At 44.1% G+C, this 22,133-nt stretch overlaps 1 protein-coding gene across 3 annotated transcripts in view; it reads left to right on the top strand.

Annotated features, from left to right (window-relative positions):
• The window catches only part of VGLL4 (vestigial like family member 4), a 76,964-nt gene that overhangs the window by 34,795 nt on the left and 20,036 nt on the right, over positions 1-22,133 (top strand). For 2 of the 3 annotated variants that reach the window (XM_053989610.1, XM_053989609.1), the window contains one exon: positions 17,754-17,940. In XM_053989610.1, the coding sequence (XP_053845585.1) occupies positions 17,754-17,940 (187 nt within the window). Of the gene's footprint in view, positions 1-17,364; positions 17,422-17,753; positions 17,941-22,133 lie in introns of those variants that run through there. The other variant, XM_053989611.1, reaches the window with a different exon arrangement.

The following is a 22,133-nucleotide window of genomic DNA, read 5'->3' as shown; positions in this document are numbered from 1 at the left end:
TGGCAGCGTGTTTTATGAAGTTTACTGGTGGTTCTACTCTTCTGGCACTGGAACTGTTGGATTTGCAATAGCCTGTGGATCAGAGATGTGTTGATACCTAAGAAATAGGGAAAGTTCCTCCAGTGTGTGCATCTGGCAACCCTTTAGTTGGACATGGAGCAGAGGAGTGTGATTCGCATCCTGAGAGGGGTCCTGCTTTTTCTTGCCCAGCAAGAGTCCCAGATAGCAATTTGTTATCTGTGAGCTGCAGGCTGCTGAGTTAATGCCAGCCCTGGAGAGCCTTCCCTGCCTGGGAGGGGCAGGAACCTCCCAAGAACCTCAGCTGTGTCTTCATCTCAGTCTGCTCCTAAATGGTGCCATTCATGGTCACACTCCAGCCAGGGAGTCCCCAGCATGGAAATACTGTGCTGTTTAGTTCATTAAACACACCTCTGATTTTGGCCTCCCCTCTGGGGGAAAAGAAGAAATGGTGATAACATAGATGGGATCTGCCTTGTGGGCAGCAAATTGTCCTTCTGCTGGGGCTGGGCTGGCAATGGGAGAGCTGGAAGTTCTCCCATTGACTGTCCAAAAGTGAGCTGTGCTGCAGGCTTAGCTCTGCAGGTGGAACCTCACCTGAGGTTGGCTGTTTTCTCAAACGTGGGGTGATTTAGTTGTTGTTGTGAGGTTGGTGAGCCACAGGTACAGGTTCTCCAGAGAGGCTGTGGAGTCTCCACCTTTGGAGATACTCGAATCCCACCTGAGCATCCCACCCTGCCTGAGGCTGGTTTTGAGCAGGAGGTTTCTAAATGACCTCTAAAGGTGCTTTTGTAGCCTCCTGGAAAATTCTGCACACTCGTGTAATTAAAACAGCCACAGCCAGGAAAAGGATTATAACCAGAAATGAGGGGAAAGAGTTTTAGAAAGGGGGTCCATAACTCTGAAGCACAGGATAAAACCATTTCCTTTCCTTAAGGTTGTTCGTTTTACACTGATTATTTGTGTCCTTTGGAGAGTTTTCTTAATCTCATTACTAGCTTTGAGCCCTATGATGCCCCATGGTAATCTCAAATCCAACTGATGCTTTTGGAGAAAAATCTGAATGTTAATGAGTTGGGTTTTTTTTAGCAAGTTGCATAAAAAAGACATTTGAAAGAAAATTTTTAAATCATTCAAATGGGGATGCTTAGTCCTCACCAATGGAAAAGGACAGTTATATTAGTAATGATCAACCATTTCAAGCAATTTATTGTAATAGTTTTGGTGCAAGAGAAAAGAAGAAATAATTAAAGAATTGTTGCCTTGGCATCTGGATGCTCATCTTTAGCGTGGATGCATCTGATATTCTTCTACTCAACATTTGCTGCCAGTGATCAACAATGGCCAGTTTAATGAGTGGTGCTTTCAGATCATTGTTTTCTTCCTAATGAGCTGAGGGCCACGAGGAAGCTCCTGGGAGCCCTGGCTGAGGTGCAGAGGCCAGGGAGCAGCAGCACTCTGAGGCAGGCTGGCATTCCCAGCGCTTCCTATCGAATGACAGCCACTTGATCCGGCCAGGTATTCAGGGCTGGAACATCTGCATCTCGTTTTGTGGTGGAAACTCACTTAACTCCAGCTCAATATTCCTTCTGAGCCCGGTGTTGAGGTAATGGAGTGCTCAGAGTTAAACAAAACAGAACAGAGCACAGGTGATGCTGCTCTTTGACTCCAGGGCTGTCCAGCCAGTTCTGGCTCTGCTTTCCCACGGAATATGCATGAGGAGGAGCAGTCTCCAGGCAGATCCGTTTTGTTCTGTTGTTTATCACAGATGGTGCAGTGTTGGAAGGCAGATTTCTGCCTTCCTTCCTCTTTCTCTCCCCGTTTCAGATGCTCTGGGTTATTGCTGCATTCTCAGGGCTGGAACTGCTGTGCTGGGAAAGGTATAAAGAAATGCAATAAGATGCTAAGAAATCCCCCAGGCATGTTACTTGGAGCACTCAAAATAGTTATGCAGAATTCTCTGGATAGCCCAGAAGACTGGATTTTTTTTTTTTTTTTTTTTTAATGAAGAAAATTGGATCCAGATTTCTAGCAAAACACCCCTTTTTGGTTTCAGGACAGCTTTCATTAGTTAGTGGCATATTACATAATTATTTCACTGACTTCCTGTAAGGCTGGAGCGTTCTTTGGCTTGCAGAGCTGGGTGTCCTCTCAGGGCACTGCAAAGCATCCTGAAAATGTCTGTGTCTTCCCCAAAAGGCCACTTCAGATGTTTGCTATCAGAGGCACAGATCCTGCTAACTTCTTTTGCTTTTTAATGAAATGCAATGTTTTCTTAAGCTCTAAAGAAGAGTTTCCATCAGCTGTCTCTGCTGACCTTGCATTTTTCTCTTTCTCTAACATCAGTTTCTCCTATTAACTGCAAAGTTTGGGTTAGTTTCTAAGTATGTAAAATGACTTAAGCACTGTTCTGCTAAGAATTGGATAAGAATCTCCTTCACGGCAAATTAAGTGTTCTTATTTGTAACACAGTGTAAAATTTCTGTTCAAAGCCATGTAAATTAAGATGCACCTACAGAACGTTCCCCATTTATAGAACATTCTGTGGATTTTGCATTTTCAATCTCTTTCATCTTTGGGAAAAAAACAAAGAGCCCCAGCTTCACAGTTGGGCTTTTCTTGCTCATTTCCTCCTAACATGAAGTTGGGAATATCCTCTTCAGGACTGACATCAAAATTCAGTTTATTTTCCTCCATCATCAAAGGCAGGATAGATTTAGGTCATACTTTAACTTTTTTTTTTCTCCCTCTGGAGTTCTCACCCTGGATGCTAGTTCAGCATTTGTACAGAGAACTCAAACAAGGAAATCAAAAACCCAAATATAATAGAGTGTTATCCCACAGCTTTCTGTAGATAAGATAGGCAGCATATATTTTTTCCTGAGATAAAAGGTAGTGAGGTTTGTAGCAGTAAGTTGAATTCTGTGTTAATGAGCAATTTGCTTAAAGGCTGTAACTTGTTACTCACAAGTCAAATTTGTTACAGTGCCAGCTCTCTCTTTGGATATAAATCCAGGGATTTTAGGAGACATTGAAAAAGCTTAAATTGCTCCAGAGTTTGAACAATGCACTGCATTGTATGGAGAGCTGTTAGAGAAAAAATAAAGCTTAAACAACAGTCTTCATTGTGTGGCATCTAAAATTATGAATGAAAAAGTTCATCCATATGTATTGGCTTTGCCTTTTTTAAATATCTGCTTTGCATGAAAATAGTCGTCTATTAATTTCTTCTTGAGGTTTAATACAGATGGGCCTTTATATTTGATTTTGGCTGAATAGACTACAGAGTTTGAACATGCTGCATGCAGACAGAGTGCCAAGCAATTTAGCAAAGTTGTTTACACTAACAATAATCCAGCAGGACAGAGCCTATAAGTTCTCACTGATAATAGTGTGAGGTAGTGGTGAACACGAGTTCCTGGAGAAGTGTTTACAAGAATGGCTTTATACTTCCTCAGCGTTAGAGAACCGGGAGGGCTTTGGGGTTGAATTCCTTCTTTAAAGCCAGCCAGTTTTTCCTGCAGCCTGGATCATCCCCCTGCAAATTGCTCTCCAGATCGGCATGGATAGCTGCACACACAGGGGCATTGTTTGTCCCTGCCTTTGGGGATAACTGTGGCATGAGGCTGAGGGGCAGGGACAGACACCAGCAGTGCCAGCAGGCTCCCTCTGACTTTCCTGGGGGCACATTGCCCCTGGTGCTTCATCTCACAGCTTTTTTACATGTTCTCTCTCTCAGCCTGTCCCTACCCGTGGGCTCAGCCGTGAGTGGAGCTCAGGGAGCAATGGTGTGTGTCCTGGGAGGGATGGGGGCACATGGAACCTCCAGGGCACTGAACAGGCAGTTGAGCTCTTAATTAGGGTTATCTCTGCCCACTTGTAAACCTCACGTCACAGATGGATGGAGCTGGAAGAGGTTTGGTCTTAATAGTAGGAATAGCTGGCACTGATTGGAGGGTAAGGCAAGCTTGGGGGACTTCAGTTCCCTGGATCCCAGAATGTCCTGAGCTGGAAGGGACACACAGGGACCATGGGTCCAACTCCTGGCCCTGCACAGACACCCCAACAATCCTATCCTGGGCATCCCTGGGAGCTCCTGGAGTTCTGGGGGCTGTGTCCATTCCCTGGGGAGCCTGAGCAGTGCCCAGCACCCTCTGGGGTAGAACCTTTCCCTGAGATCCCCCCTAACCCTCCCCTGATGCAACTTGAGGCCATTCCCTTAGAAAAGGTCATTCTTGTTAAGAAATATCTCAGTACAGCTGCTTGTGCAACCTTGGTGAAGTTGAGGTGCCCAGCTCCACCACAGCATTGGTTCCAGCCAAAGGAAAAGTCCCCCAGAAACCTGGGTGAGGTGATGGGACTTCAAAGATCTTCAGAGATGCTGTTTTAATAGGAATGGCAGTCCTTAAATCTCAGGGTGATATGGGTGGTGGGGACAAAAGTGTGGAACTGAGGTAGGAATAATCCCTTATCTAAGTTTCACAGCACTGGTTGGTATCAGATTTTTTTTTAAACAGGAGTTTAGAGTGTTTCCTTGCCCAAATTTCATGGCACTGTTTGGTAACAGATTTTTTTACGTAACACTTTTTTTCCCCTTTTCTTTTAAATTTGGTTGTTGCTCGTGTTAAAAGCAAGGACTTGTTAAGCATAGTAGCACTTAGTGCAGCCCAGCTTTTCCCCCCAAAAATGTTGTGTGCTGCTTGTGCCTCATTTTGGTTTTGGAGAAAAAGCTCATCCACAGTGGTGTTCAAGGATAGAAGCAGGTCATATTTGGGATAAAGTGGGATGTTGCAGCCTTGGTGGCACACAGGGAGGAAGAGAAGTTGCCTTCAGCAGGCTGGTGCCAGCTCAGTTCCCTCACAGAACCTATGGCTCCTGTCCTCTCCTAATTCCCCTTGTTACAGGAGTCTCTGATTATTTGAAGACATGCTCCTTTTCACTCCTCATCGCTCTGGAGTGTTCCCTGTCAGCTGTGAGAACCAGGCATTGTAGTGTATAACTTTCCTCCTATTCTTCCAAATGTTGCTAGCAGGTTCCAGGAAATATATTTGCTCTCCCAGGGAAAGTTTGGAACCAGTTTTGTTTAAAAAGCAGTAGATTTTCCTGGAAACCCATTTGACAGGGCAGGCATGGAAACCTCTCAGCACTACACTTTCCTGCTTTGTGAGGCTTAATATTTATTTCTCAGCATGCAGAAATAGTTTTTTTTTTTCTTTTCTTTTCATTTAAACATGGGTTGTAGTTAGATGTGAGAGAGATTTAATCCTTTTTTTTTTTTTTTTTTTTTTTTTTTTTTTTTTTTTTTTTTTTTTTTTTGCCCAGGGCAGAAATGGCACTGTTGTATGGGGATAGAAACCAATTTGGTGCATTTATTATGTTTTGTTTTAACTGAAAATCCCAGAACAGCAGCTTGGCAGTACCCTTTGTAGTTACAACCTACAAAGTGTCCAGCCCAGCCATCTTTTGCATGGGAAGAGTGAAACCCAAAGCTGCCAAATGGATCTTTTTGAGTAGCTGTTGTTCTTTTGGGAATGAGTGGGGATTTATTTCTTTTGCAAATGGTATCAACACACTGTGCTTGCACTTTCGAGATGATATTGAGACTTCCAATTTTGTTACTTAATTGCTAATGTTTACTAGGTCTCACTTCTGAAAGTAAATTAAGATTTTTGTGACAGTAGCAAGGTTTGGACACTTTCAGAGCAGAAACTTTCAGAAAAATATGGTTTCTTGGCTCTGGATTACAGTATTGGAGTTGTTTTCTGTGATGCTCTGCTGATTGTAATTAAATGTCCCTGTAAAGAAAATTAAATTCTCCAGGCAAAGGGAAACTATTTCTATGAATCTAAATGGTCTGGGAAGATCAGTAAATGCCACACAAGAGCTAGCCAAGTAAAATAGGACTATTGAGTTGTTCTGTTTATATTCTTTGGAAAGCAACATCTTCTAAAGCAGCTCGACAAAAACTGCTCTTGCCATAGAGAAAAAGAAGCTGACACAAGTGTGGCAGCTCCTCTGTGGTGCTTTTATCCATGAAATGAGGACGGGCTGAGGGAAGTGCTGTATGATTCATATAAGGCAAGTCTGAACTCAGCCAGTTCCTTGGTTTAGTATAAATATTTATGGCATTGAAGGGGATTTTTTTTTTTTAATATTCTTCCTCATGCTCCGGATCCTTGTTAGATGTCCTCCTCAGACATCTGGTGTGCAGTGGTGCTTGTTTAACCCCCACCCTGCAGTTTTCCTGCTGTGGCATCTCGGAGCTCTCGCAGCCACTCTGTGGTTGGCGTGGATTAAACCTCCTCGGGCCAGCTGGGGCAATGCTGACGTGCACACTTTTCCTGCTGAACACTCCAAACCCAGAGGTGAACACTCTGCTCTTGTCCTGCTGCAGGCATCACACTGAGCCATTTACCAAAGGTAGCAAAAATAGGAATTCCAGCATTAGCAAGGTTGTTTACAGAGCCTTGGCTGGGTTCTCTATCTTCAGAAATGTTTCTCTCTCTGATGTTACATAATCCATGTATTTAACTCAGCTCGTCACAAAAAAAAAAAAAAAAAGTTAAAAAAATTGTTATCTTTCTTTAAAAACTCTTAAAAGTCCAAATATGTAAGACTGTGACTGCTTTGAGGTACATTATGTTTTCCTTAACAGCTGATCCGTGGATGTTCTGCGTTTTTCTTTGCAGTACAGTAAATTGAACACCACCCTGGTTGAGTTCAAGTCTTTTTCAATTGGTGTGTTTAGCAACAAGTATGACAGCAAACATTTTAATGCTCACATTTGCATATATTTTTAATCCTCTCTGCAGAATCCTTGCTCTTGCAGAAGCCCAGTTAATTCAACTTTTAGCCAGCCCTGTGAAATAAACAATGACCGTTATCCTTATTTACAGTGGGGAATAAAGAGCTGTAACTGGTTGAACTCACAGAAGTCTGGGATAAAGCTGACAGCAGCATTCCAAGTGCCTCAATTGGAATATTTTGCCGCAGCTGCTAAACCTTACTGTGACCTCTTAGTAAAGAAAATTGCTTTTACCTGTTTGAGATGTTCAAATAAAATATGTCATTAATCAGCTAAGCAGGTAAAAACAATGATTCTTGGACTGATGCTGTATGGACCTGATCCTTACTTTGTGCTCAGCAGTCATGGAGGGGAAACAGGAGCTTTTGGACCAAATCGTTGTGACTTTGGTCCCTCTGTAGTGGATCCCACCCAAACTGAGGTGATGGAATCTCCTTCTGGGGATGTAGTTAAGTCTTTTTAGGTGATAAAAGGAATGAGGCCCTGCAGACAATGCTGGGAAGAATTTGAAGTTCCCCTGTCTGAGCCACAGGACCTCCCCAGGTCAGTTCCTTGAGATCACAGCCCGTTGAGTTGGATAAAAGGAATGTGCCCGCAGATGTTAATTTTTATATTCTCTTTGCAGGATGAGTTGGGATCAGAGACTTAATGAAATAGCAGTTCAGCTGTGCTCCTGCAGTGCAAGCTAGTCTGAGCCCATTTATGACCTGAAGCAGGGCTTCCAAACCTTTTAATTACTAATGCAGTGCCTCACTGCCCCCAGCATTGCTGTTTGGTTCCACTAAAAACTTCACAGTTAATACAACTCCTGCTTAATTATGGGGTGGAACATCTTAAATGTGTGATAAGGGGGTAGAGAGCTGCAGAAATGTTTTTCAAGTGAGATGGGGAAGGTTTTAACAGGTGATTCACTGGGGAATTACATCACAGTAATGCAGTGAGAGGTGTGATTCCTGGCTCCTGTGGGAATAGTGTGACGAGAGTGGTGGGTCACAAACACACAGCTGATGTGTTTTTGTTACCTTTGTTTTACCAACCCATCTGCACTTCCCTGTCTTTCTGGGTTCTGTCAGGATTGAGTTGCTTCTGCAGCTCTGAAATAAACAGAGAAGGAACCTGGAGTTGTTGTCAAAAAGGAGATTCAGCTAAGGACTAGTAGAGATAGGGCAGGAAGACGCAGCTCTGGTTGAAGGCAGAGTGTAACTTTGGTGCTGCTCACCCCTTCCAACCCCATGACTGTCAAGATAACTTCAAAAATAAGAACCTCTGCTTGTTCTTGTTTTTCCAAGAGTTCTGGAAAACCTGTCCTCAGTGCCCAGAAAACTGTGAGAAAGGCTGCCCAGGCAGCATGTAATTTCTTGGTAGCAAGCACAATCCCTCCCTCTATCTGCCCTGCCTTCTCTTCCCCTTGGAGAGAACATTGATTTGGACAGAACATTGATTTGGAGTGACCCTGCAACTTGGCCCCACAAAGCAAGCCCTGCTTGTGAAATAAACAGGCGGGCTCTGAGCTGGCCAGTGCTGCCATCCATCCCCTGGCACCACGGGACTGGCTCCCTTTTATCCCTGGGACAGCCTCCAGCAATCCCAGCGCTGCTGCTGGCCTGGTGGGAGTGCTTGAATTCACATCCACCACCTTCAGTCCTTCTGGGCAGGGATTCATTCTGTGCTACCAGCTTTTTCACAGCTAAACTTTGCAGTGGAGCAACAGTTTGAAAGCTTTTGTGCTCTCTGGTTAGCTAATTTTTTTTTCTGTACGTCTCTTCATAGCCATTTTCTTTTTTCCCCAATAAAATCCATGTAGTTGTGTGTCATGAACCCAAGGTTAAAAACTGCTCTGTCAGAGGCACAGATTTAGTTGCATCTTTTTCCTTAGTGCTGCTGTGTGCCTGTTTGTTTTGGAAGACAGTCCTGTCAGGAACAATGGTGATATTTTGGCTTTTATGTGTTTCTTTACACCAGCATCCATAACCCTGGAGAAATTAGATAGAAGCCTTTCCTCTGAATCTCATGAGCTGCACTGTTCTCTGGGCTCTTCTAGAAGCCTCCACAAGTTCCTGGATAATAAAACACTGCACGAGAGCAGCATCTGAGGGAGTGCTCAGCTATACCTCAGCATAACACAAAGCCAGAGGAGTGAAGGTCCTGTGTTATGCACCACCCAGGGCTTGTGCTGAGCTGAATTTGCTTTATTTTCCTGTCTGGGGCAGTGGCTGGGCCCTGTCTCAGCCCTGCCCAGGAGGAAGGGGCAGGCTGGCACATCCTGCTCCTTTTCCATGCTCCAAAGAGGATCTGGCTTCCCTCTGGAAGGCTCCTCTGCTTTGCTGAGGATTCCCAATTTCCCCCTGCCCCGCGCAGTTGTCGCTGCTCCCTCGCTCAGCTCTCCCTCTGCACAAGGGATTTTGGAACCCCTTCTGAAGGACAAAGGGATTTTGTTCTCCACAATGGATTCTTTGTGGGAGATGGGTTGGGATTGTTCTGCTGCTCAGTGGATTAAAATCTTGGGTATTCTGCCCAGTTTGGCAGTTTGGAGGAGCTCAGTGTCCCTCACATGGGAGACCATGGGGCTACACATCAGGTAGCAAAACCAGAGTGGAAATCCAACTTTTTCCTGTGTTTGTGGGGCCAAATGTGATTTTTTTTTTCTCATTTCACTGTGGTTTAGGAAGAGAATTTGGTCACTTGGATGCAAGTCCCAGGGATCCCGTCTGGATCTTGCACAGTGCCCTGAGCAGTGACCATGCTTTATTCCAGATCCATCCCAAAGGCAGCACCCATCTGTGCATGTCTTTTCCTAACATTTTAAATCCATCTGCTTTTCTGTTCATGTTTTAAAGCATTTCTCTCCTCTCTTGAGGGTCGTTTTACCTTCCAGGTAGGGAATTTGGGGAGAAATAAAATGGGAATAAAAGAAACATTGCTGGAAAATGTGGTATCAGATTTCATAGCTCTTTCAGAGAGCTCATTTTCTTGATGGTCTGAATATTTTCACCTGTAGCAAAGGAGAATAATGTGAGAAAAGGTGTTCAGAGCATCTTTATTTTAAACTGCAATAAAAGCCTGTTGTATTTCTACAAATAGGCTCCAGTTGAAATAAATGGAATTTTTTTTTACCTTTCTGTTGCACCTTTTGCTTCAAATCCTTATGAAGGAGAGTGGGCACAATTTATTGGATTTACTTTTAATGTGACCCTGTTGCAAGTGAACATGTCAGAATTAATGTTTGAAGCATGCTTGCTGTAGCACATCCTGACTGTGTTCATACCCACAAGGGACACTGAACACCCAAAATTTAATTTGTGTTACAGGATCATAGCCATGGAATATCAGCCATTGGAGCAAGGGCGGGGGTGGGGGGGGGGAGTTTAAACCTGAGTATCCACAAACAATATCCAAAAAACCCCAAAAACCAACCAACCAACCAGAGGGAGGGTAGCAAATATTTTCTCTCTAGGGGGAATGATTCAAGTCTGAGCTTTCACAAATTGAATTTGTCTCTCTTTGCCATCACATGACAATACAGCTATAAGGTAGGATTTAGTGCATTGAAATAATGCTTTAGCCCCAGTTTTACAATTTCTTCTGTCATGACCTTGCTGTGACTTTGATTTACTTTTGGAATAGATGGCAGGGCTTCTGGCTTGGATTTTTTCAGCTGGTCTTTGATTAGTTTAGCTTTGTCATCTTTTAAATTACAAAGTCATTTAAGACTCTCAGTCTTGGTGACCAAAAAAAGAACATCTAGATCTGAAACTACCTTTGGTCTGGGAAACAACATCTTCAACGTGTTCCCTTAATTATATTTCACTCACCAAAAAAAAAAAAATATTGATAATGCTTTTACATTTTCAATAAAATCACATTATCACATGTGTCTTTTGCTGCCCAGTAAAGAGGAATGTCATGTTTGCTAAGCAAAAAGGAATATGGAATTGACTGTTTGCTGCAGGGAGTGTAGAGGATTCTCCTCCCTTTGTCTTCCTTCCTCCCCTCCTGTGTTTGGGATGGCCAAACTGCTGCCCTTGGCTGGACTCAGGAGCTGGGCTTAGCCCAGAGCGTGGTTCTTCTCTGAGCAAAGACAAAATGATAATGGTGCTCATTTTTAGTCCCTCTTCACTGCCTTTGGATGGTTGGTGCAAGCTTTTCCTGGGAGAGCTGGCAGAAAGGCTCAAAGGTTGCTCCTGGGGTGCAGCCCTGCTCCTTGAGCACATACCCATCCTCTGTCAGAGAAATCCTTTCTGACCCTGATGTTAACAAGTCCTGTGGCCAGCCCTGGTGTTATTTATCTGGGGATCAGTGTAGTTTTACCATTGACTTCATCCAAATCGTGCCTGCCAGATAATTGAAATCTTGTTTTAGCCACAGTTTGCACGAGTACAGGTACTCTGAGCAGAAAAAGCAACACTTTTTTCAGAGTTTTGTAAGAGTTACCTAAATGGGCCATGATCTTAGTGAGAGCTGCAAATTCAAGAAGTAATCTCATGGTCTAAAGTTAGACCCAAGCCTGAGTTCATTGTTGGGCTGGAAGTGAACACAGCCTCACAGTCACAACTGTTGAGGTGTGAAAGCTGCAGTTTGACAGAGGAAATATTAAGGAGCTCTGCCAGACCACAGCATTAAAATTTATTCCACCCTGCTTTCTTTGTGGCAGATCTGCTGCCCTGTTTCTTCCCATGCCATCAATTCTTGCCTCCTTGCCAAGGAGACCCCCTCAGCTGGTACCTGGTATTTTTAGGTACCAGGGAAAATACCAGGTACCTGAATTTTTCAGGGAAAATTTTCAGCCATTGTTGAAGTGTTCAGCAAAGATTTTTTTTTTTAATTAATCTTATGTATTTATTAAATAGTTTATGGAACTGAAGCAGTTCCCCAGCCACGGCAGTTGATGTAGCCATGGTATTTTGTACAGCTGTGCTTTTATAGCACGAGGGGAGAGAATTTCAGATGAGTAGTCAGTTTTTCACACTACCTCTGAAGGAGCAAATAGGGTAGTACTGGCTTGGGGGAGGCAAATTTGCCATTTTCTGCCTGTTGCACTGTAGTTTTTGGTACATCATGCAGCGTTTTCAAGACCTATTAAGTAGAAATGATCTCTAATTTTGATTAACAAGATATTTTTGGAAGGATCCTCTAGCGAGCCTGCTGCAGGCTGCCAGTGATGCTGCTGCACCAAATTCTGGCTCCTTTGTGAGGCTTTTGAAGGGAAGAGGAGGAAAGTGGGTGGAGGTGATTGAATGCAGGGGTCACTCTTTAATGTCCCTGCCTGCAGTGTGCAGCAGAACGTGTCCCTGCTTGGCAGGCAGGGGCAGCTGGAGGAGCCAGCACAGAGCAGTCACTTGAATCACTGGATTTTGCTTTTGGCCATGGGTTTTCTGGCGTACAAATCTCTGCACAGTGGTAGCCAGAGCTTGCTTCCAGGAGTAAGTGCTTTTCATATGTTTTGTAAACGGAGGAGAAGAGGCTTTTTGCCAATTTTTCTCCACATGTGTATGTGACTTTCTGGTTTCCTAAATTAGCTTTTTGTTATCATAGCAGAAAGTCAGTAAAATATGTGGCAGATAAAGGAATCAGTAAGTTGGCCGCAGAAAGAAATCTGTCAATTATAATAAAGAATATTTCCAAGATCTGATGTCTTAGCAGCATGTTTTAATCAGGCTGTTGCCATTAATACTTAATTTTTTGTTGTTCTGTAGTTTGCTGTTTTATTATGCTCTCCAGATAGGCCTGTTTAATGTACTCTAAAGGAAATACAGACTACTGTGACTCTGTTTACAGTGGTTGATGTACTATTTCCCAGAATTAAGTCCTATTTAAGCTCATCTTAAATCATCTCTTCTGTAGAAGCAACCCTGAAATAAAGTAGTGGTGCAGAATGCTGGTTTTTGGGATAAGGGATTTTGTTTGTTTTTCTGAGTGAGGGTTGCAGAAGTGCTCAGCAATGATACAAATAATATAATTTGTAATTCTTTGTGGGATGTCTCTCATGGTGACCCAAGATTTCCTCCTGAGAATGAATTAATTTGTTGTCTTTGGTCAAGCAAGTGAAGCAGATATGCCTGGAACTGCACACTTTTCAGATTGCCTGCAGCCAGTTTCACACAGATCTGATTTCAGGGGAATTTCCCAGTGCCGGGGCTGTCAGTCCTCTCCCCCTGTACAGTGGGAGGTGCAATGACACCCAGAGCAGGCAGCTGGCAACATCTGCACAGGGGCTCGGTGCTGCCTTGCAATTCTCTGCTGAGAACTTGTTCTCATGACTTGCTGAATTGAGTAATTTGTGGTGGCTTCCCTGCTTGGTATTTGATATCTCAAATCATGTGATTATTTTTATTTTGTGCATGAACTGGAATTTTTATGCCATTTATTCCAATTTTTGTTGGCACAGACTGATTTCTGTGTTTGCCATAGTGGAATAAAACATGCAATAGTTTAGAAATTTGTTCCAATCTATGTGTTATTCAATCTCCTAATGATTTTTAGAATATAGTGATAGAGAATAAAATAAATTTTATTTTATAGTATCTTTTTCACATGTGTATTGCTTTTGTGAAGATCTTGGCTTTTCAGCATATGCCATGAAAGTAAATTTTGATCTTGAACCAATAGAAAAAGCTGCCCACGAAGGTCTTCGTGTACTACTCATTCCTGGGAGTTTGGCCTTAAGAACATGAGGCAGCTCCTCTCACTAATGAGAGTTTGTCTGCAGGTATTGGAAAAGGTAATTAAAGGTGTGATGCCCATTAATTAAAGTCTGTTTAATGCTTTTGCCCATGATTTTTTTAATAGAGTGGCCTGAGGTCATAGTAATTCAATCCAAGACCTTAAAGGTAAGGACCTTGATGACAAACACCACAACTGAAGAATTTTAAGGGTTTTTTTTCCCCTAAAAGTTAATAAACTTGTCAGGAATTCACTCTTGTAGGTAAATCCATCTGTCAGATGAAGAACAAAGATGGGCGAGGGCAGTGCTGGGTTTTTCTTTCGAGGAGTTTTATTCTAACCTGCCTAAGGTCTGCACCATGTCAGTCTTCAGCTGGCAGGACAAAGGCACATGTGGATTTCTGGGTTGTAATTAATGCTCAGACTTTGTGCATCACAAGCAGCCAGCGGGTCAGAGGAAATTGGGAGGGGGGATAGGATATGGCAGCCCTGTGTCCGTGCAGCCCATACCGAGTCACAGGAAGGAAGCTTGCTGCCAGAGTAGTGTATATTTTGTTTTTCCAGTCTTTGGTGACTCCTGGAGCTCTCAGACAGATTTCAGACCCCTCTGGTGTCTCTCTGTCAAGGCACACTTGTTAAAACACGACTTTTGCTGTTGCGGACGTTCCGCTGGGGCCGCGGCTCCCGCTGGCCAGAGAAAGGCAAACAGAGGTGGACATCCTCTGTTTACACAGAGCTGTCCCAGGGCTGTGAGGGGCTGGGAAGAGCCCTGCTGGCCTGACACACACTGTGTTGAGTGGAAGCACTTTCAGCCAGGCTCCTAAGTGGTTAAAATAAAGCACATTCCTGCTGACTGCATGGGCTGGTGTCAAGCGAGAGCAGAGCTGCTCTATAGGCAGACACTACGTCACGGTGTTATCTTTGTTTAGCTTGTCTGTGCTCTATCATGTTGCCCAACAGTTTTAATAAAAAAAGAGGAGGAGGAGGAGAAGGAAAAAAAAAAAGAAGACTAGTATGAATAGTTGTAAGTAGAAGTATCTGAAAGCAGCAGATCTGGAGTGCCTTCCACCAGCTGCTGGCTGAAACAAAGAGGAGCATTATGAGAGGCACAATAAATGTGTTTGCTATCTCTGCTCTCAGTTGCAGGGCAGACACAAGCCGTCACAGTAATGAATTTTGAAGCCTGGAGTTTGGACTTGGGGAATTTATAAAACACAGTGGTTTTATCAGAGTGTTGCCTTGCCAGCTGTGTGATGGGAGTCTGGTTTCCATGGAGTGTGGTCAGCTGGGGGAGACAAATCTAGTCCTTAAAACAGCATTTGGGGCCATAGTCTCCTCTGTGGTTTCTCTCTCTCTGCTTTAAATTCACGTTTGGTAAGGAGGAAAGTAGTGGGGAAGGAGTTTTATTTAAATGAAGAGCAGTTTTAGCCCTAATCAAATATGCAGGCCCCACGTAAACTCAGGGTGCTGTGCAAAACCAGTACAGGAATTTCCATTTCATCCCTCTAAACAATGTAAAGAGATAGTTTCCTTGAGCTTCCCTGTTGTCTGGACTCTTTTTGGCATTGTTCTCCTGCCTGGTGTGGGCAGGAGGGGCTCTATCAACTGAACTGTCCTGTCAGTCCTGTAAGAGACTCTCACTGCTCCCACCTGTTCAAAGTTTGGTGAATTTGATTCATTTTGGCCCAGTGGTGCTGGTGAGATCCTGGTATGTTTAGCTGAAGTCTTGGTGTTCCCTGCATAATCAGGAAAATGCATTACCAAATTGGATAGGCTTTCATTAGAAGCCCTTCCTTTCTTTGCTAAATTTCTTTAAAATAGGTTTCTTTCAGCATACAATAGCATTTTTACCAGATTTTATACTCAGTTTGAATGTTAATATATAAATGCTGTTCTTACCATACATAGAAGAAATGAGTTTTTAATTTTGAAATAAAATATCCCAATTTTGGTAATTGTATACTATCAGGTCCTGTTTGGGGAAAAAGGACAGGTTTCTGATTTACTGGATTGAAGAATGTCTAGAGATTTCTGGTGTTTTATAAACACCCAAGTTAGCTTTACATGGGTATTTAAACTGCCCAAGGCACTTAGGAGTTGCTCAGGAGGCAGTGGGAGTGAGGTGCCCACATGGAATTTGTAATTGCTGTTGTGGAATTTTGTGTTGGAGTCCCCAGAAGCGATGGGAGATCCTGCAGGAGAAGAGTGATTGTGCATGGGTGGGAGGACACAGCCTCCAGCCTCAGGTGCTGAAAGCTTTATCTTTTGACATTGCTTTTAGATTATTCCTTTTCAAAGACAGGAGTGAGGGAGATTCCTCATGGAGAGGAACTGGTGTGATGTGGTTTGCTTTGAAAGTTTAGAACATGAACACTCTGTAGGTGGGGGTTTCTATTGGCAAAATACAAAGGAAAATGCACAAATGTACTGATCTGCAAACAATTTCCAAAAGATGTTGTGTTGATAAAAGCTTTTTTCATGGCACTGGGGTAGTTGTAGGTGCTTCTCAATTAATGTTTGGTTGGAACAGGAGAGCTCTGGGTGTCTGACCTAGAGCATTTGCAGCAGGGCAGAGTTTTTGCTATTTAGAGCTGAGATGGAAAGTTCCTATTTAGATTTGGTGCCAGAGTCTTTAATAGAAATCATGGCTTGTGGTGTATTATAGGTCAGCGTATATTTGCTAGTTTATATTATGCTGACTAAATTGGCAGAATGCTTATTTTTACTGGTAAACATTCAGGAGGTTTTCTCCTCGCTCCTTCTTTTTCCAACAAAATGTTATTTGTCGTATGTAGGAATTAAGGCAGCATTTTATAAATCATCTGCCTCAGTGATGATGTGAAAATGTGTGGTGGCACACAAAGATTTCCATTGTCAGGTACCACAGGGCTCTAGATGGAGTTAACTTAGGCCTAATTTTAGGTCTGGAAATTATGGCTGTGTAAAAAACAAAACGCTTCTGGCAGTGTAGGAAAAATACAAATTTTAAACTCCAGCAAAAGCAGCTATTTCGGGGATATTACCAGAATAGGTAACCCTGGTTAATTTAGCTCCTCTCCAAGCCCCTGATGGAGCCCCAAAAGCGCTTTTTTTACATCTTTAAATCCCTATGAGGTCTAAATATGACCTGAGGATGTGAGTTCCAGTGAAGTCCATAGCGGTGAAGTGCAGCACTGTGCTCCAGGCTATAGGAGTAGTGAGACATTTAATTGAAATGGGAAAAGCCCTGGTCACGCTTTAACGCCTGCTTAGCAACGATCTGTCCTGTGCTTGTGCACAGCCAACTGTGGCATTGCTGGAATTGCTTACACACAGCTCCCATATGCTGGCAACGGCTTTTTCTGGGAAGTGTGAGATTATATAAAAACTTACCATCTACTCAGTCTGCCGCCAGCTGGAAATTAGCATTTCTGTGATTCCTCTGCTGAAGAGTTGTGCTCTTTTGTTCGTGGGCCCAAACATAATTTTAAAGTATAGAGAAAGACATTTAGGGACATATTTAAAAGTTGAATCAGCAAGTTCCAGTTTCCCCCCTGATTTTTCCCTTGCATAGTTATATACCAGACAAGCTTGTTTTGGACAGCGTTTTATAAAGGGAATCATCTGAGAATCTGAACGTTTATTCAGTTTTAGATCTGAAATATTTGGCATTAACGTGAACTGTAGCCCTGGAATTTATAACCGCGACTGTAAGAAGAGGAACAAAGCTTTTATTTCTCTGTGAATAGTCATGGTTTGCAGAGTGAGGTAATCACAGCCCAGTGCTGGAACTGCAGCCTGCCAGGGGAGGAATCTGAGTGAAAAAGCTGAGAGGGAATCTGAGTGAAAACGCTGAAAATCTGAGTGAAAAAGCTGAGAGGAAATCTGAGTGAAAACGCTGAGAATCTGAGTGAAAAAGCTGAGAGGAAATCTGAGTGAAAACGCTGCTGCAAAGATGGGTTAGTTCAGCCTTTGGGATCATCCGGGGTGAGCTACCCCTCTCCTGCTGCCTTTTCTCAATGCTTGTTCCAGCATAAAGCATGGTTTGGGATGCCTTGTCCATCCTACAACAGCATCGTGTGCAGTCTGGGGGACGTTACTGGGGAATTTCAGGGGGCATTACTGGGCAATTTCAGGGGACGTTACTGGGGAATTTCAGGGGATGTTATTGGGGAATTTCGGGGGTCGTTACTGGGGAATTTCGGGGGGTTTTGCTTGGTGCTCCCTAGAGGGGGATGGTTGTCGCTGTTGTCCCCGTGGCGGTGACCCCCTGTCGTGTCTCCCCGGGCAGGTGAAGCGGCGCTGAGAGGGGAGCCCCGAATGCAGCCCCTGCAATCCCCCGCGCTCAGCAACCACCGCACGGGCCCGCCGCCCATCAGCCCCAGCAAGAGGAAGCTCAGCATGGACCAAGGGGACGAGGAGCTGGACTGTGAAAACGACCACGTCTCCAAAATGAGCCGCATGTTCAACCCGCATCTGTAAGTGCCTCTCATCTGTCCCCGCACGGAACTGAGCGCTGCGTGCTAAAATCTGCTAAAATCGTGTCCTGGCTCCAACTTTGTGCTCGGTTTTCTCCCTTTGTTCCAGCTTGTGTGGGAGATCTGCAGAAGAGCCGCCGTGATTAGATGGGTTTTCATGTTTTCTTTTGTTTTTGTACAGCGTGAAGTAACAGGAATTAGCTCAGCCTAACTATTTATAGCAAGCCATACGTATTCACCTTGCGATTTCTGCAGTATTGTTCCCTCGTTCTTTGTAAGGCGCTCCTTTCACTTCCCCCCATTCTGAGGCTCTCCGGCTGGGGGTGGGGAGGCAGCAGCAGCAGCAGGAGGAGGAGGAACACAAGTGCTTTGCATTTTTCCGAGGCCAGGAGCTCGGAGCCAGCTGCTTCCTGGGCTGCCTTGACAACTGGGCAAGCGGCAGTTGTTGCTAAACATTCCTGCTCTGACAGTCAGGTGTGGAATGTGCCGGCCAGGTAAGGCGTTGATGAGCTGTGTTGGGCAATCAGCAGATGCCATTCCTGGGAATGCGAGCCTGGCTGGCACTGCTGGAGAATTCCTGTCATTCCTGCCTGGAGGAAGCGATGGATGGAGCTCCTGTGGCTGCTGCCTCAGCTCCTGCAGCCCCGGCATTCCGCGCATTCCACAGTCATGGGATGTGGACGGAGGCATTTATCCTGCCATAAATCACCGCAGCCTTACTCACAGGCTGGGCCCGCAGTCTGCAGCCTTGGAATTTGTTACAAATCGGGAATCCAGCGCTGAAGTAATGCAAAACAATAAAAGCTCGCTTCTCATTTACAACATACCTCCTCCTCTCCCTGAAAAAATTAACTATTCATAGCCTTTCTCTGGGGCCAGCAGGGCTTGGAAAGAACCGTGTGCTGCATTTCTGGATGCATGACATAACTGAGAAGATTTATGGCATTTTTGAAATGTTATGTTACTTTATGGGGGAAAAGTGTGATTTTTTTTTTAAGACTCATTTTCTACTGATGAAATAAAACACAGCTGGCAGTTACGTACATTATAACACTTTATATAGCGGAGGCCATAAAAATAATGAAGTCTGAACCAACAGACTCATGTGCAACCAAGGTTCAAAACTAAAAGATGCAGGCAGTTATTTCATGTGATCCCTTAGCTAAATGTCAGAGCTGCCTCATATTTTCCAGTGTGGTACATTTTAATGGTTTTTTTTCAATAGATTCTTTCTGTGATTTCGTATATGAGACATGCATCTTTTCTTCTTGTAATAAAAAGCACAGATTTTCTGCCCAGGGTTTATGTGACTTAATCTGTTTCAATTAAACTATCTGCTGCAGATGAATTATAATCTAAAATAGCATCCATGAGGCCATCTCTTTTTCTACTTTATTTTGTAAGTTTGATCTGGCCGTACAAAAGTATGCTTTTAACTGAATATTATAAAACCTCAAACATCTATGATTCATCTGAAATAGCTGGATTTCTGTGTGTTTCAGATATATCAGAAAAGTTCACAAACATCCTCTGAATTTTATTCTCATTTCCCTGCCACTGCCTTAAATGAAGTTATTTTTTGGACTGTTTTTCATATTTTCCATCTTTTTCTGATTCTGATGTTCTGGTTTAAGTATAGAATTGGATTACTCAAGCCCTGTGGATCTGTCCAGAGAATTTTATTTGGGAGACGGAAAGTGTGTTATGGAAGCTTGGCTTGTTCACACCCAAGAAAACACAGTAGATTTGGGGAAAGAATTATTTTCTGGAGCACGATAATGGCATCCATTGTAGCGACTTGGAGGTCCTGGAAATGTAAGGTTGACAATGTTCAGTTTAGAAATCCAAATGTGTGAGAGATGTGGAGTGTAGTGTGGAGATCAGGTGGCACGGTGTCTGTGGTGTCAGCAAAGACATTTCTGTGACTGGGACTGTAAAGATTAGTTTGAGGCTGTGTGTTTTGAACTTTTCAGGGCCAAGTTCCCTGAAAGCACAGGATGAAAGTGTTCTGACACAAAACCTGGGCGCAGCTGACAGAAGTCTTTATAACCTCCAGCAGCAGCTCTTGTTCAGGCATTTGGGTCTTCGTGATGGTGCTGGTAGAACTGGGAAGCAGTTGTGTATTCATTCTCTTAACACCAGCATCTTGTGGCTGGAAATGTAATTAAATAGGCCAAGAATTGTGTGTTTGGTTCATTATAAATGGTGGAACCTTTTCATTAGCAATTTGATCTTAACTCTGAGGTAGCAGCACCCCACTGTGCTTCAGCAGGAATGAATCCATTGAAAGGCTTTGGATGTGTTATTGGAAATCCAGTTACGTCAGCCTTTTGTTGGGAAACTGAGTGCTTTGAGACATTCCCTGCTCAGGTGTAATTCCCTGAAGGATCATTTGTGAGCTGTACTTGGGTATGTTTACTTTTATTGTGGAAAAACACAACTATTGGAGTGCAGTCTCTGGAGCAGAGTGAATCAAATGCCCTGGCAAGCCTAGCAAGATCCTTAAATGTGTAATGGAATTAATGTGCAAAGAACACTTTATCAAATGTGATTTTTCAAAGGAGAGAATTCTCAGTGTTAGGATAATAATATACTTGAGAGCTTGTGGATTAATTTTAAAAAACCAGCATGTGACACTGCCTCCCTTTCACGTACTTTTATAGCTTCTGTGGTTTTGTGGTGATAGAAATTGTGAACACCCATAAACTCCTTAGCTGGGAAGAACAAGTACTTCCAAATTAAAATATAGTGACAGGTAATATGGAATTCCCTTATTTGAATTTCACTCTTTCTGGTGTGTCCCTCAGGTGTTTAACTTGAAATGCACCCACTGAAGTTAAAAGTCTTGCTGAAGTAAAACGTGCTTTTGGCTTCGTGCTGCTCTGTGAAGGAGAAGCGAGCTTGTTTTGAGGCTCGGCTTGAAACATGGCTTTGTTTTCCCGTGAATTCACTAAAACCACCGTGGTTTAGAGCAGAGCGATTGGGAAATAGGATTACACGAGAATTCTGTGCGGGGCAGGGGCGGGTGGCTCCGTCCTGACCCGTCCGGGGAGCGCTTGGGGCGGGGAGCGCTGGGGGCCTCCTGCCCTCTCTCCCCCCTTCCCGGGCTCCGTCCTTCCCTGTTTCTCTCCTGCTCGCCTTCCTCCCCTTCTCCTTCCCTGTCTCCTCCTGCTCTCCTCCCTCCCTCTCTCCTTCCCTGTCTCCCTTCCGCTCTCTTCCCTCCCTTTCTCCTTCCCTGGCTCCGTCCCGCACTCCTCCCGTGCTCCCTCCCTCCTTCCCGCTCTCCTGCTCCCTCTCTCCCTTTTCTTCCCTCCTCCCTCTGTCCCTCTCTCCTCCCGGGTTCTTTTCCTCGCAGCAGGGCTCCCTCTTTCCCTCCTTCTGTCGCTGGTTCCCTCCCTCGTCCCTCCCTCCTCCCTCTGCCGTCCCTCCCCGTTCCGCAGCCCGGGCACACAAAGGCCGCCTTGTCCCGCCCGCCCCGCCGCCCTGAGAGACCCCAGCGCGGCCAGCGGGCACGGCGCTGCCCCTTCCAAAGAAATGCCCTTTGGAATTCAGCCGGGGACCATTATTTTTGTTCCTTGTGCTCAGTACGTCAGCCTGGAAGCTGGCGTTTGGGGTTTGGGACCAGCGGGCTTGCGCGTGGAGAATTTCCCCCTCGTTCCCGTTTGGTTTGGTGGCGTTAGGATTGCGATGGCAATTTATTTGTGTATAAAAATCTTCCTACAGCTAAATGCTTGCAGCTGTGGAGTCGAGGGAGTAATTGTCTCGATTTGTGTGATAAATAATTTGGCTTTTTCTTGTAGTAAAAGATCTGCACATGACTTAAGTTGCTTTAGTGTGTATCATATAAAATGATGTGTAGTTTCAGACTCTTCAAATTCTGGGCTGTCTTCAGTTTTGTTACACTGAAGAATGATGTCAATCCCACCCAAAAGACTCCAGAAGCTGCCTTACACTGCAAGTTTTTTACCATGAATATCCAGTGGCATTTGCTCACTTTAATGACACGGTGATAGAAATTAGTGGGGTAGCCTTTAAAAAAAAGTGTGCTAAAAGTTACCTTTATTTGAAGACTGTGAATAACTCAGGCTAGAACAGACCATTTCATCCAACCTCCTGCTCAGAGCAGGCTCAGCTGCATCTTCAGCAAGTTTAGAGTTGCTCAAAGGGAGAAATTTTGAGTAAGATTTGAAATA

The sequence above is a fragment of the Vidua macroura genome, chromosome 13 (assembly GCF_024509145.1).
Source record: "Vidua macroura isolate BioBank_ID:100142 chromosome 13, ASM2450914v1, whole genome shotgun sequence".
NCBI lineage: Eukaryota > Metazoa > Chordata > Aves > Passeriformes > Viduidae > Vidua > Vidua macroura.
This window is presented reverse-complemented; position numbering and strand designations above follow the sequence as displayed.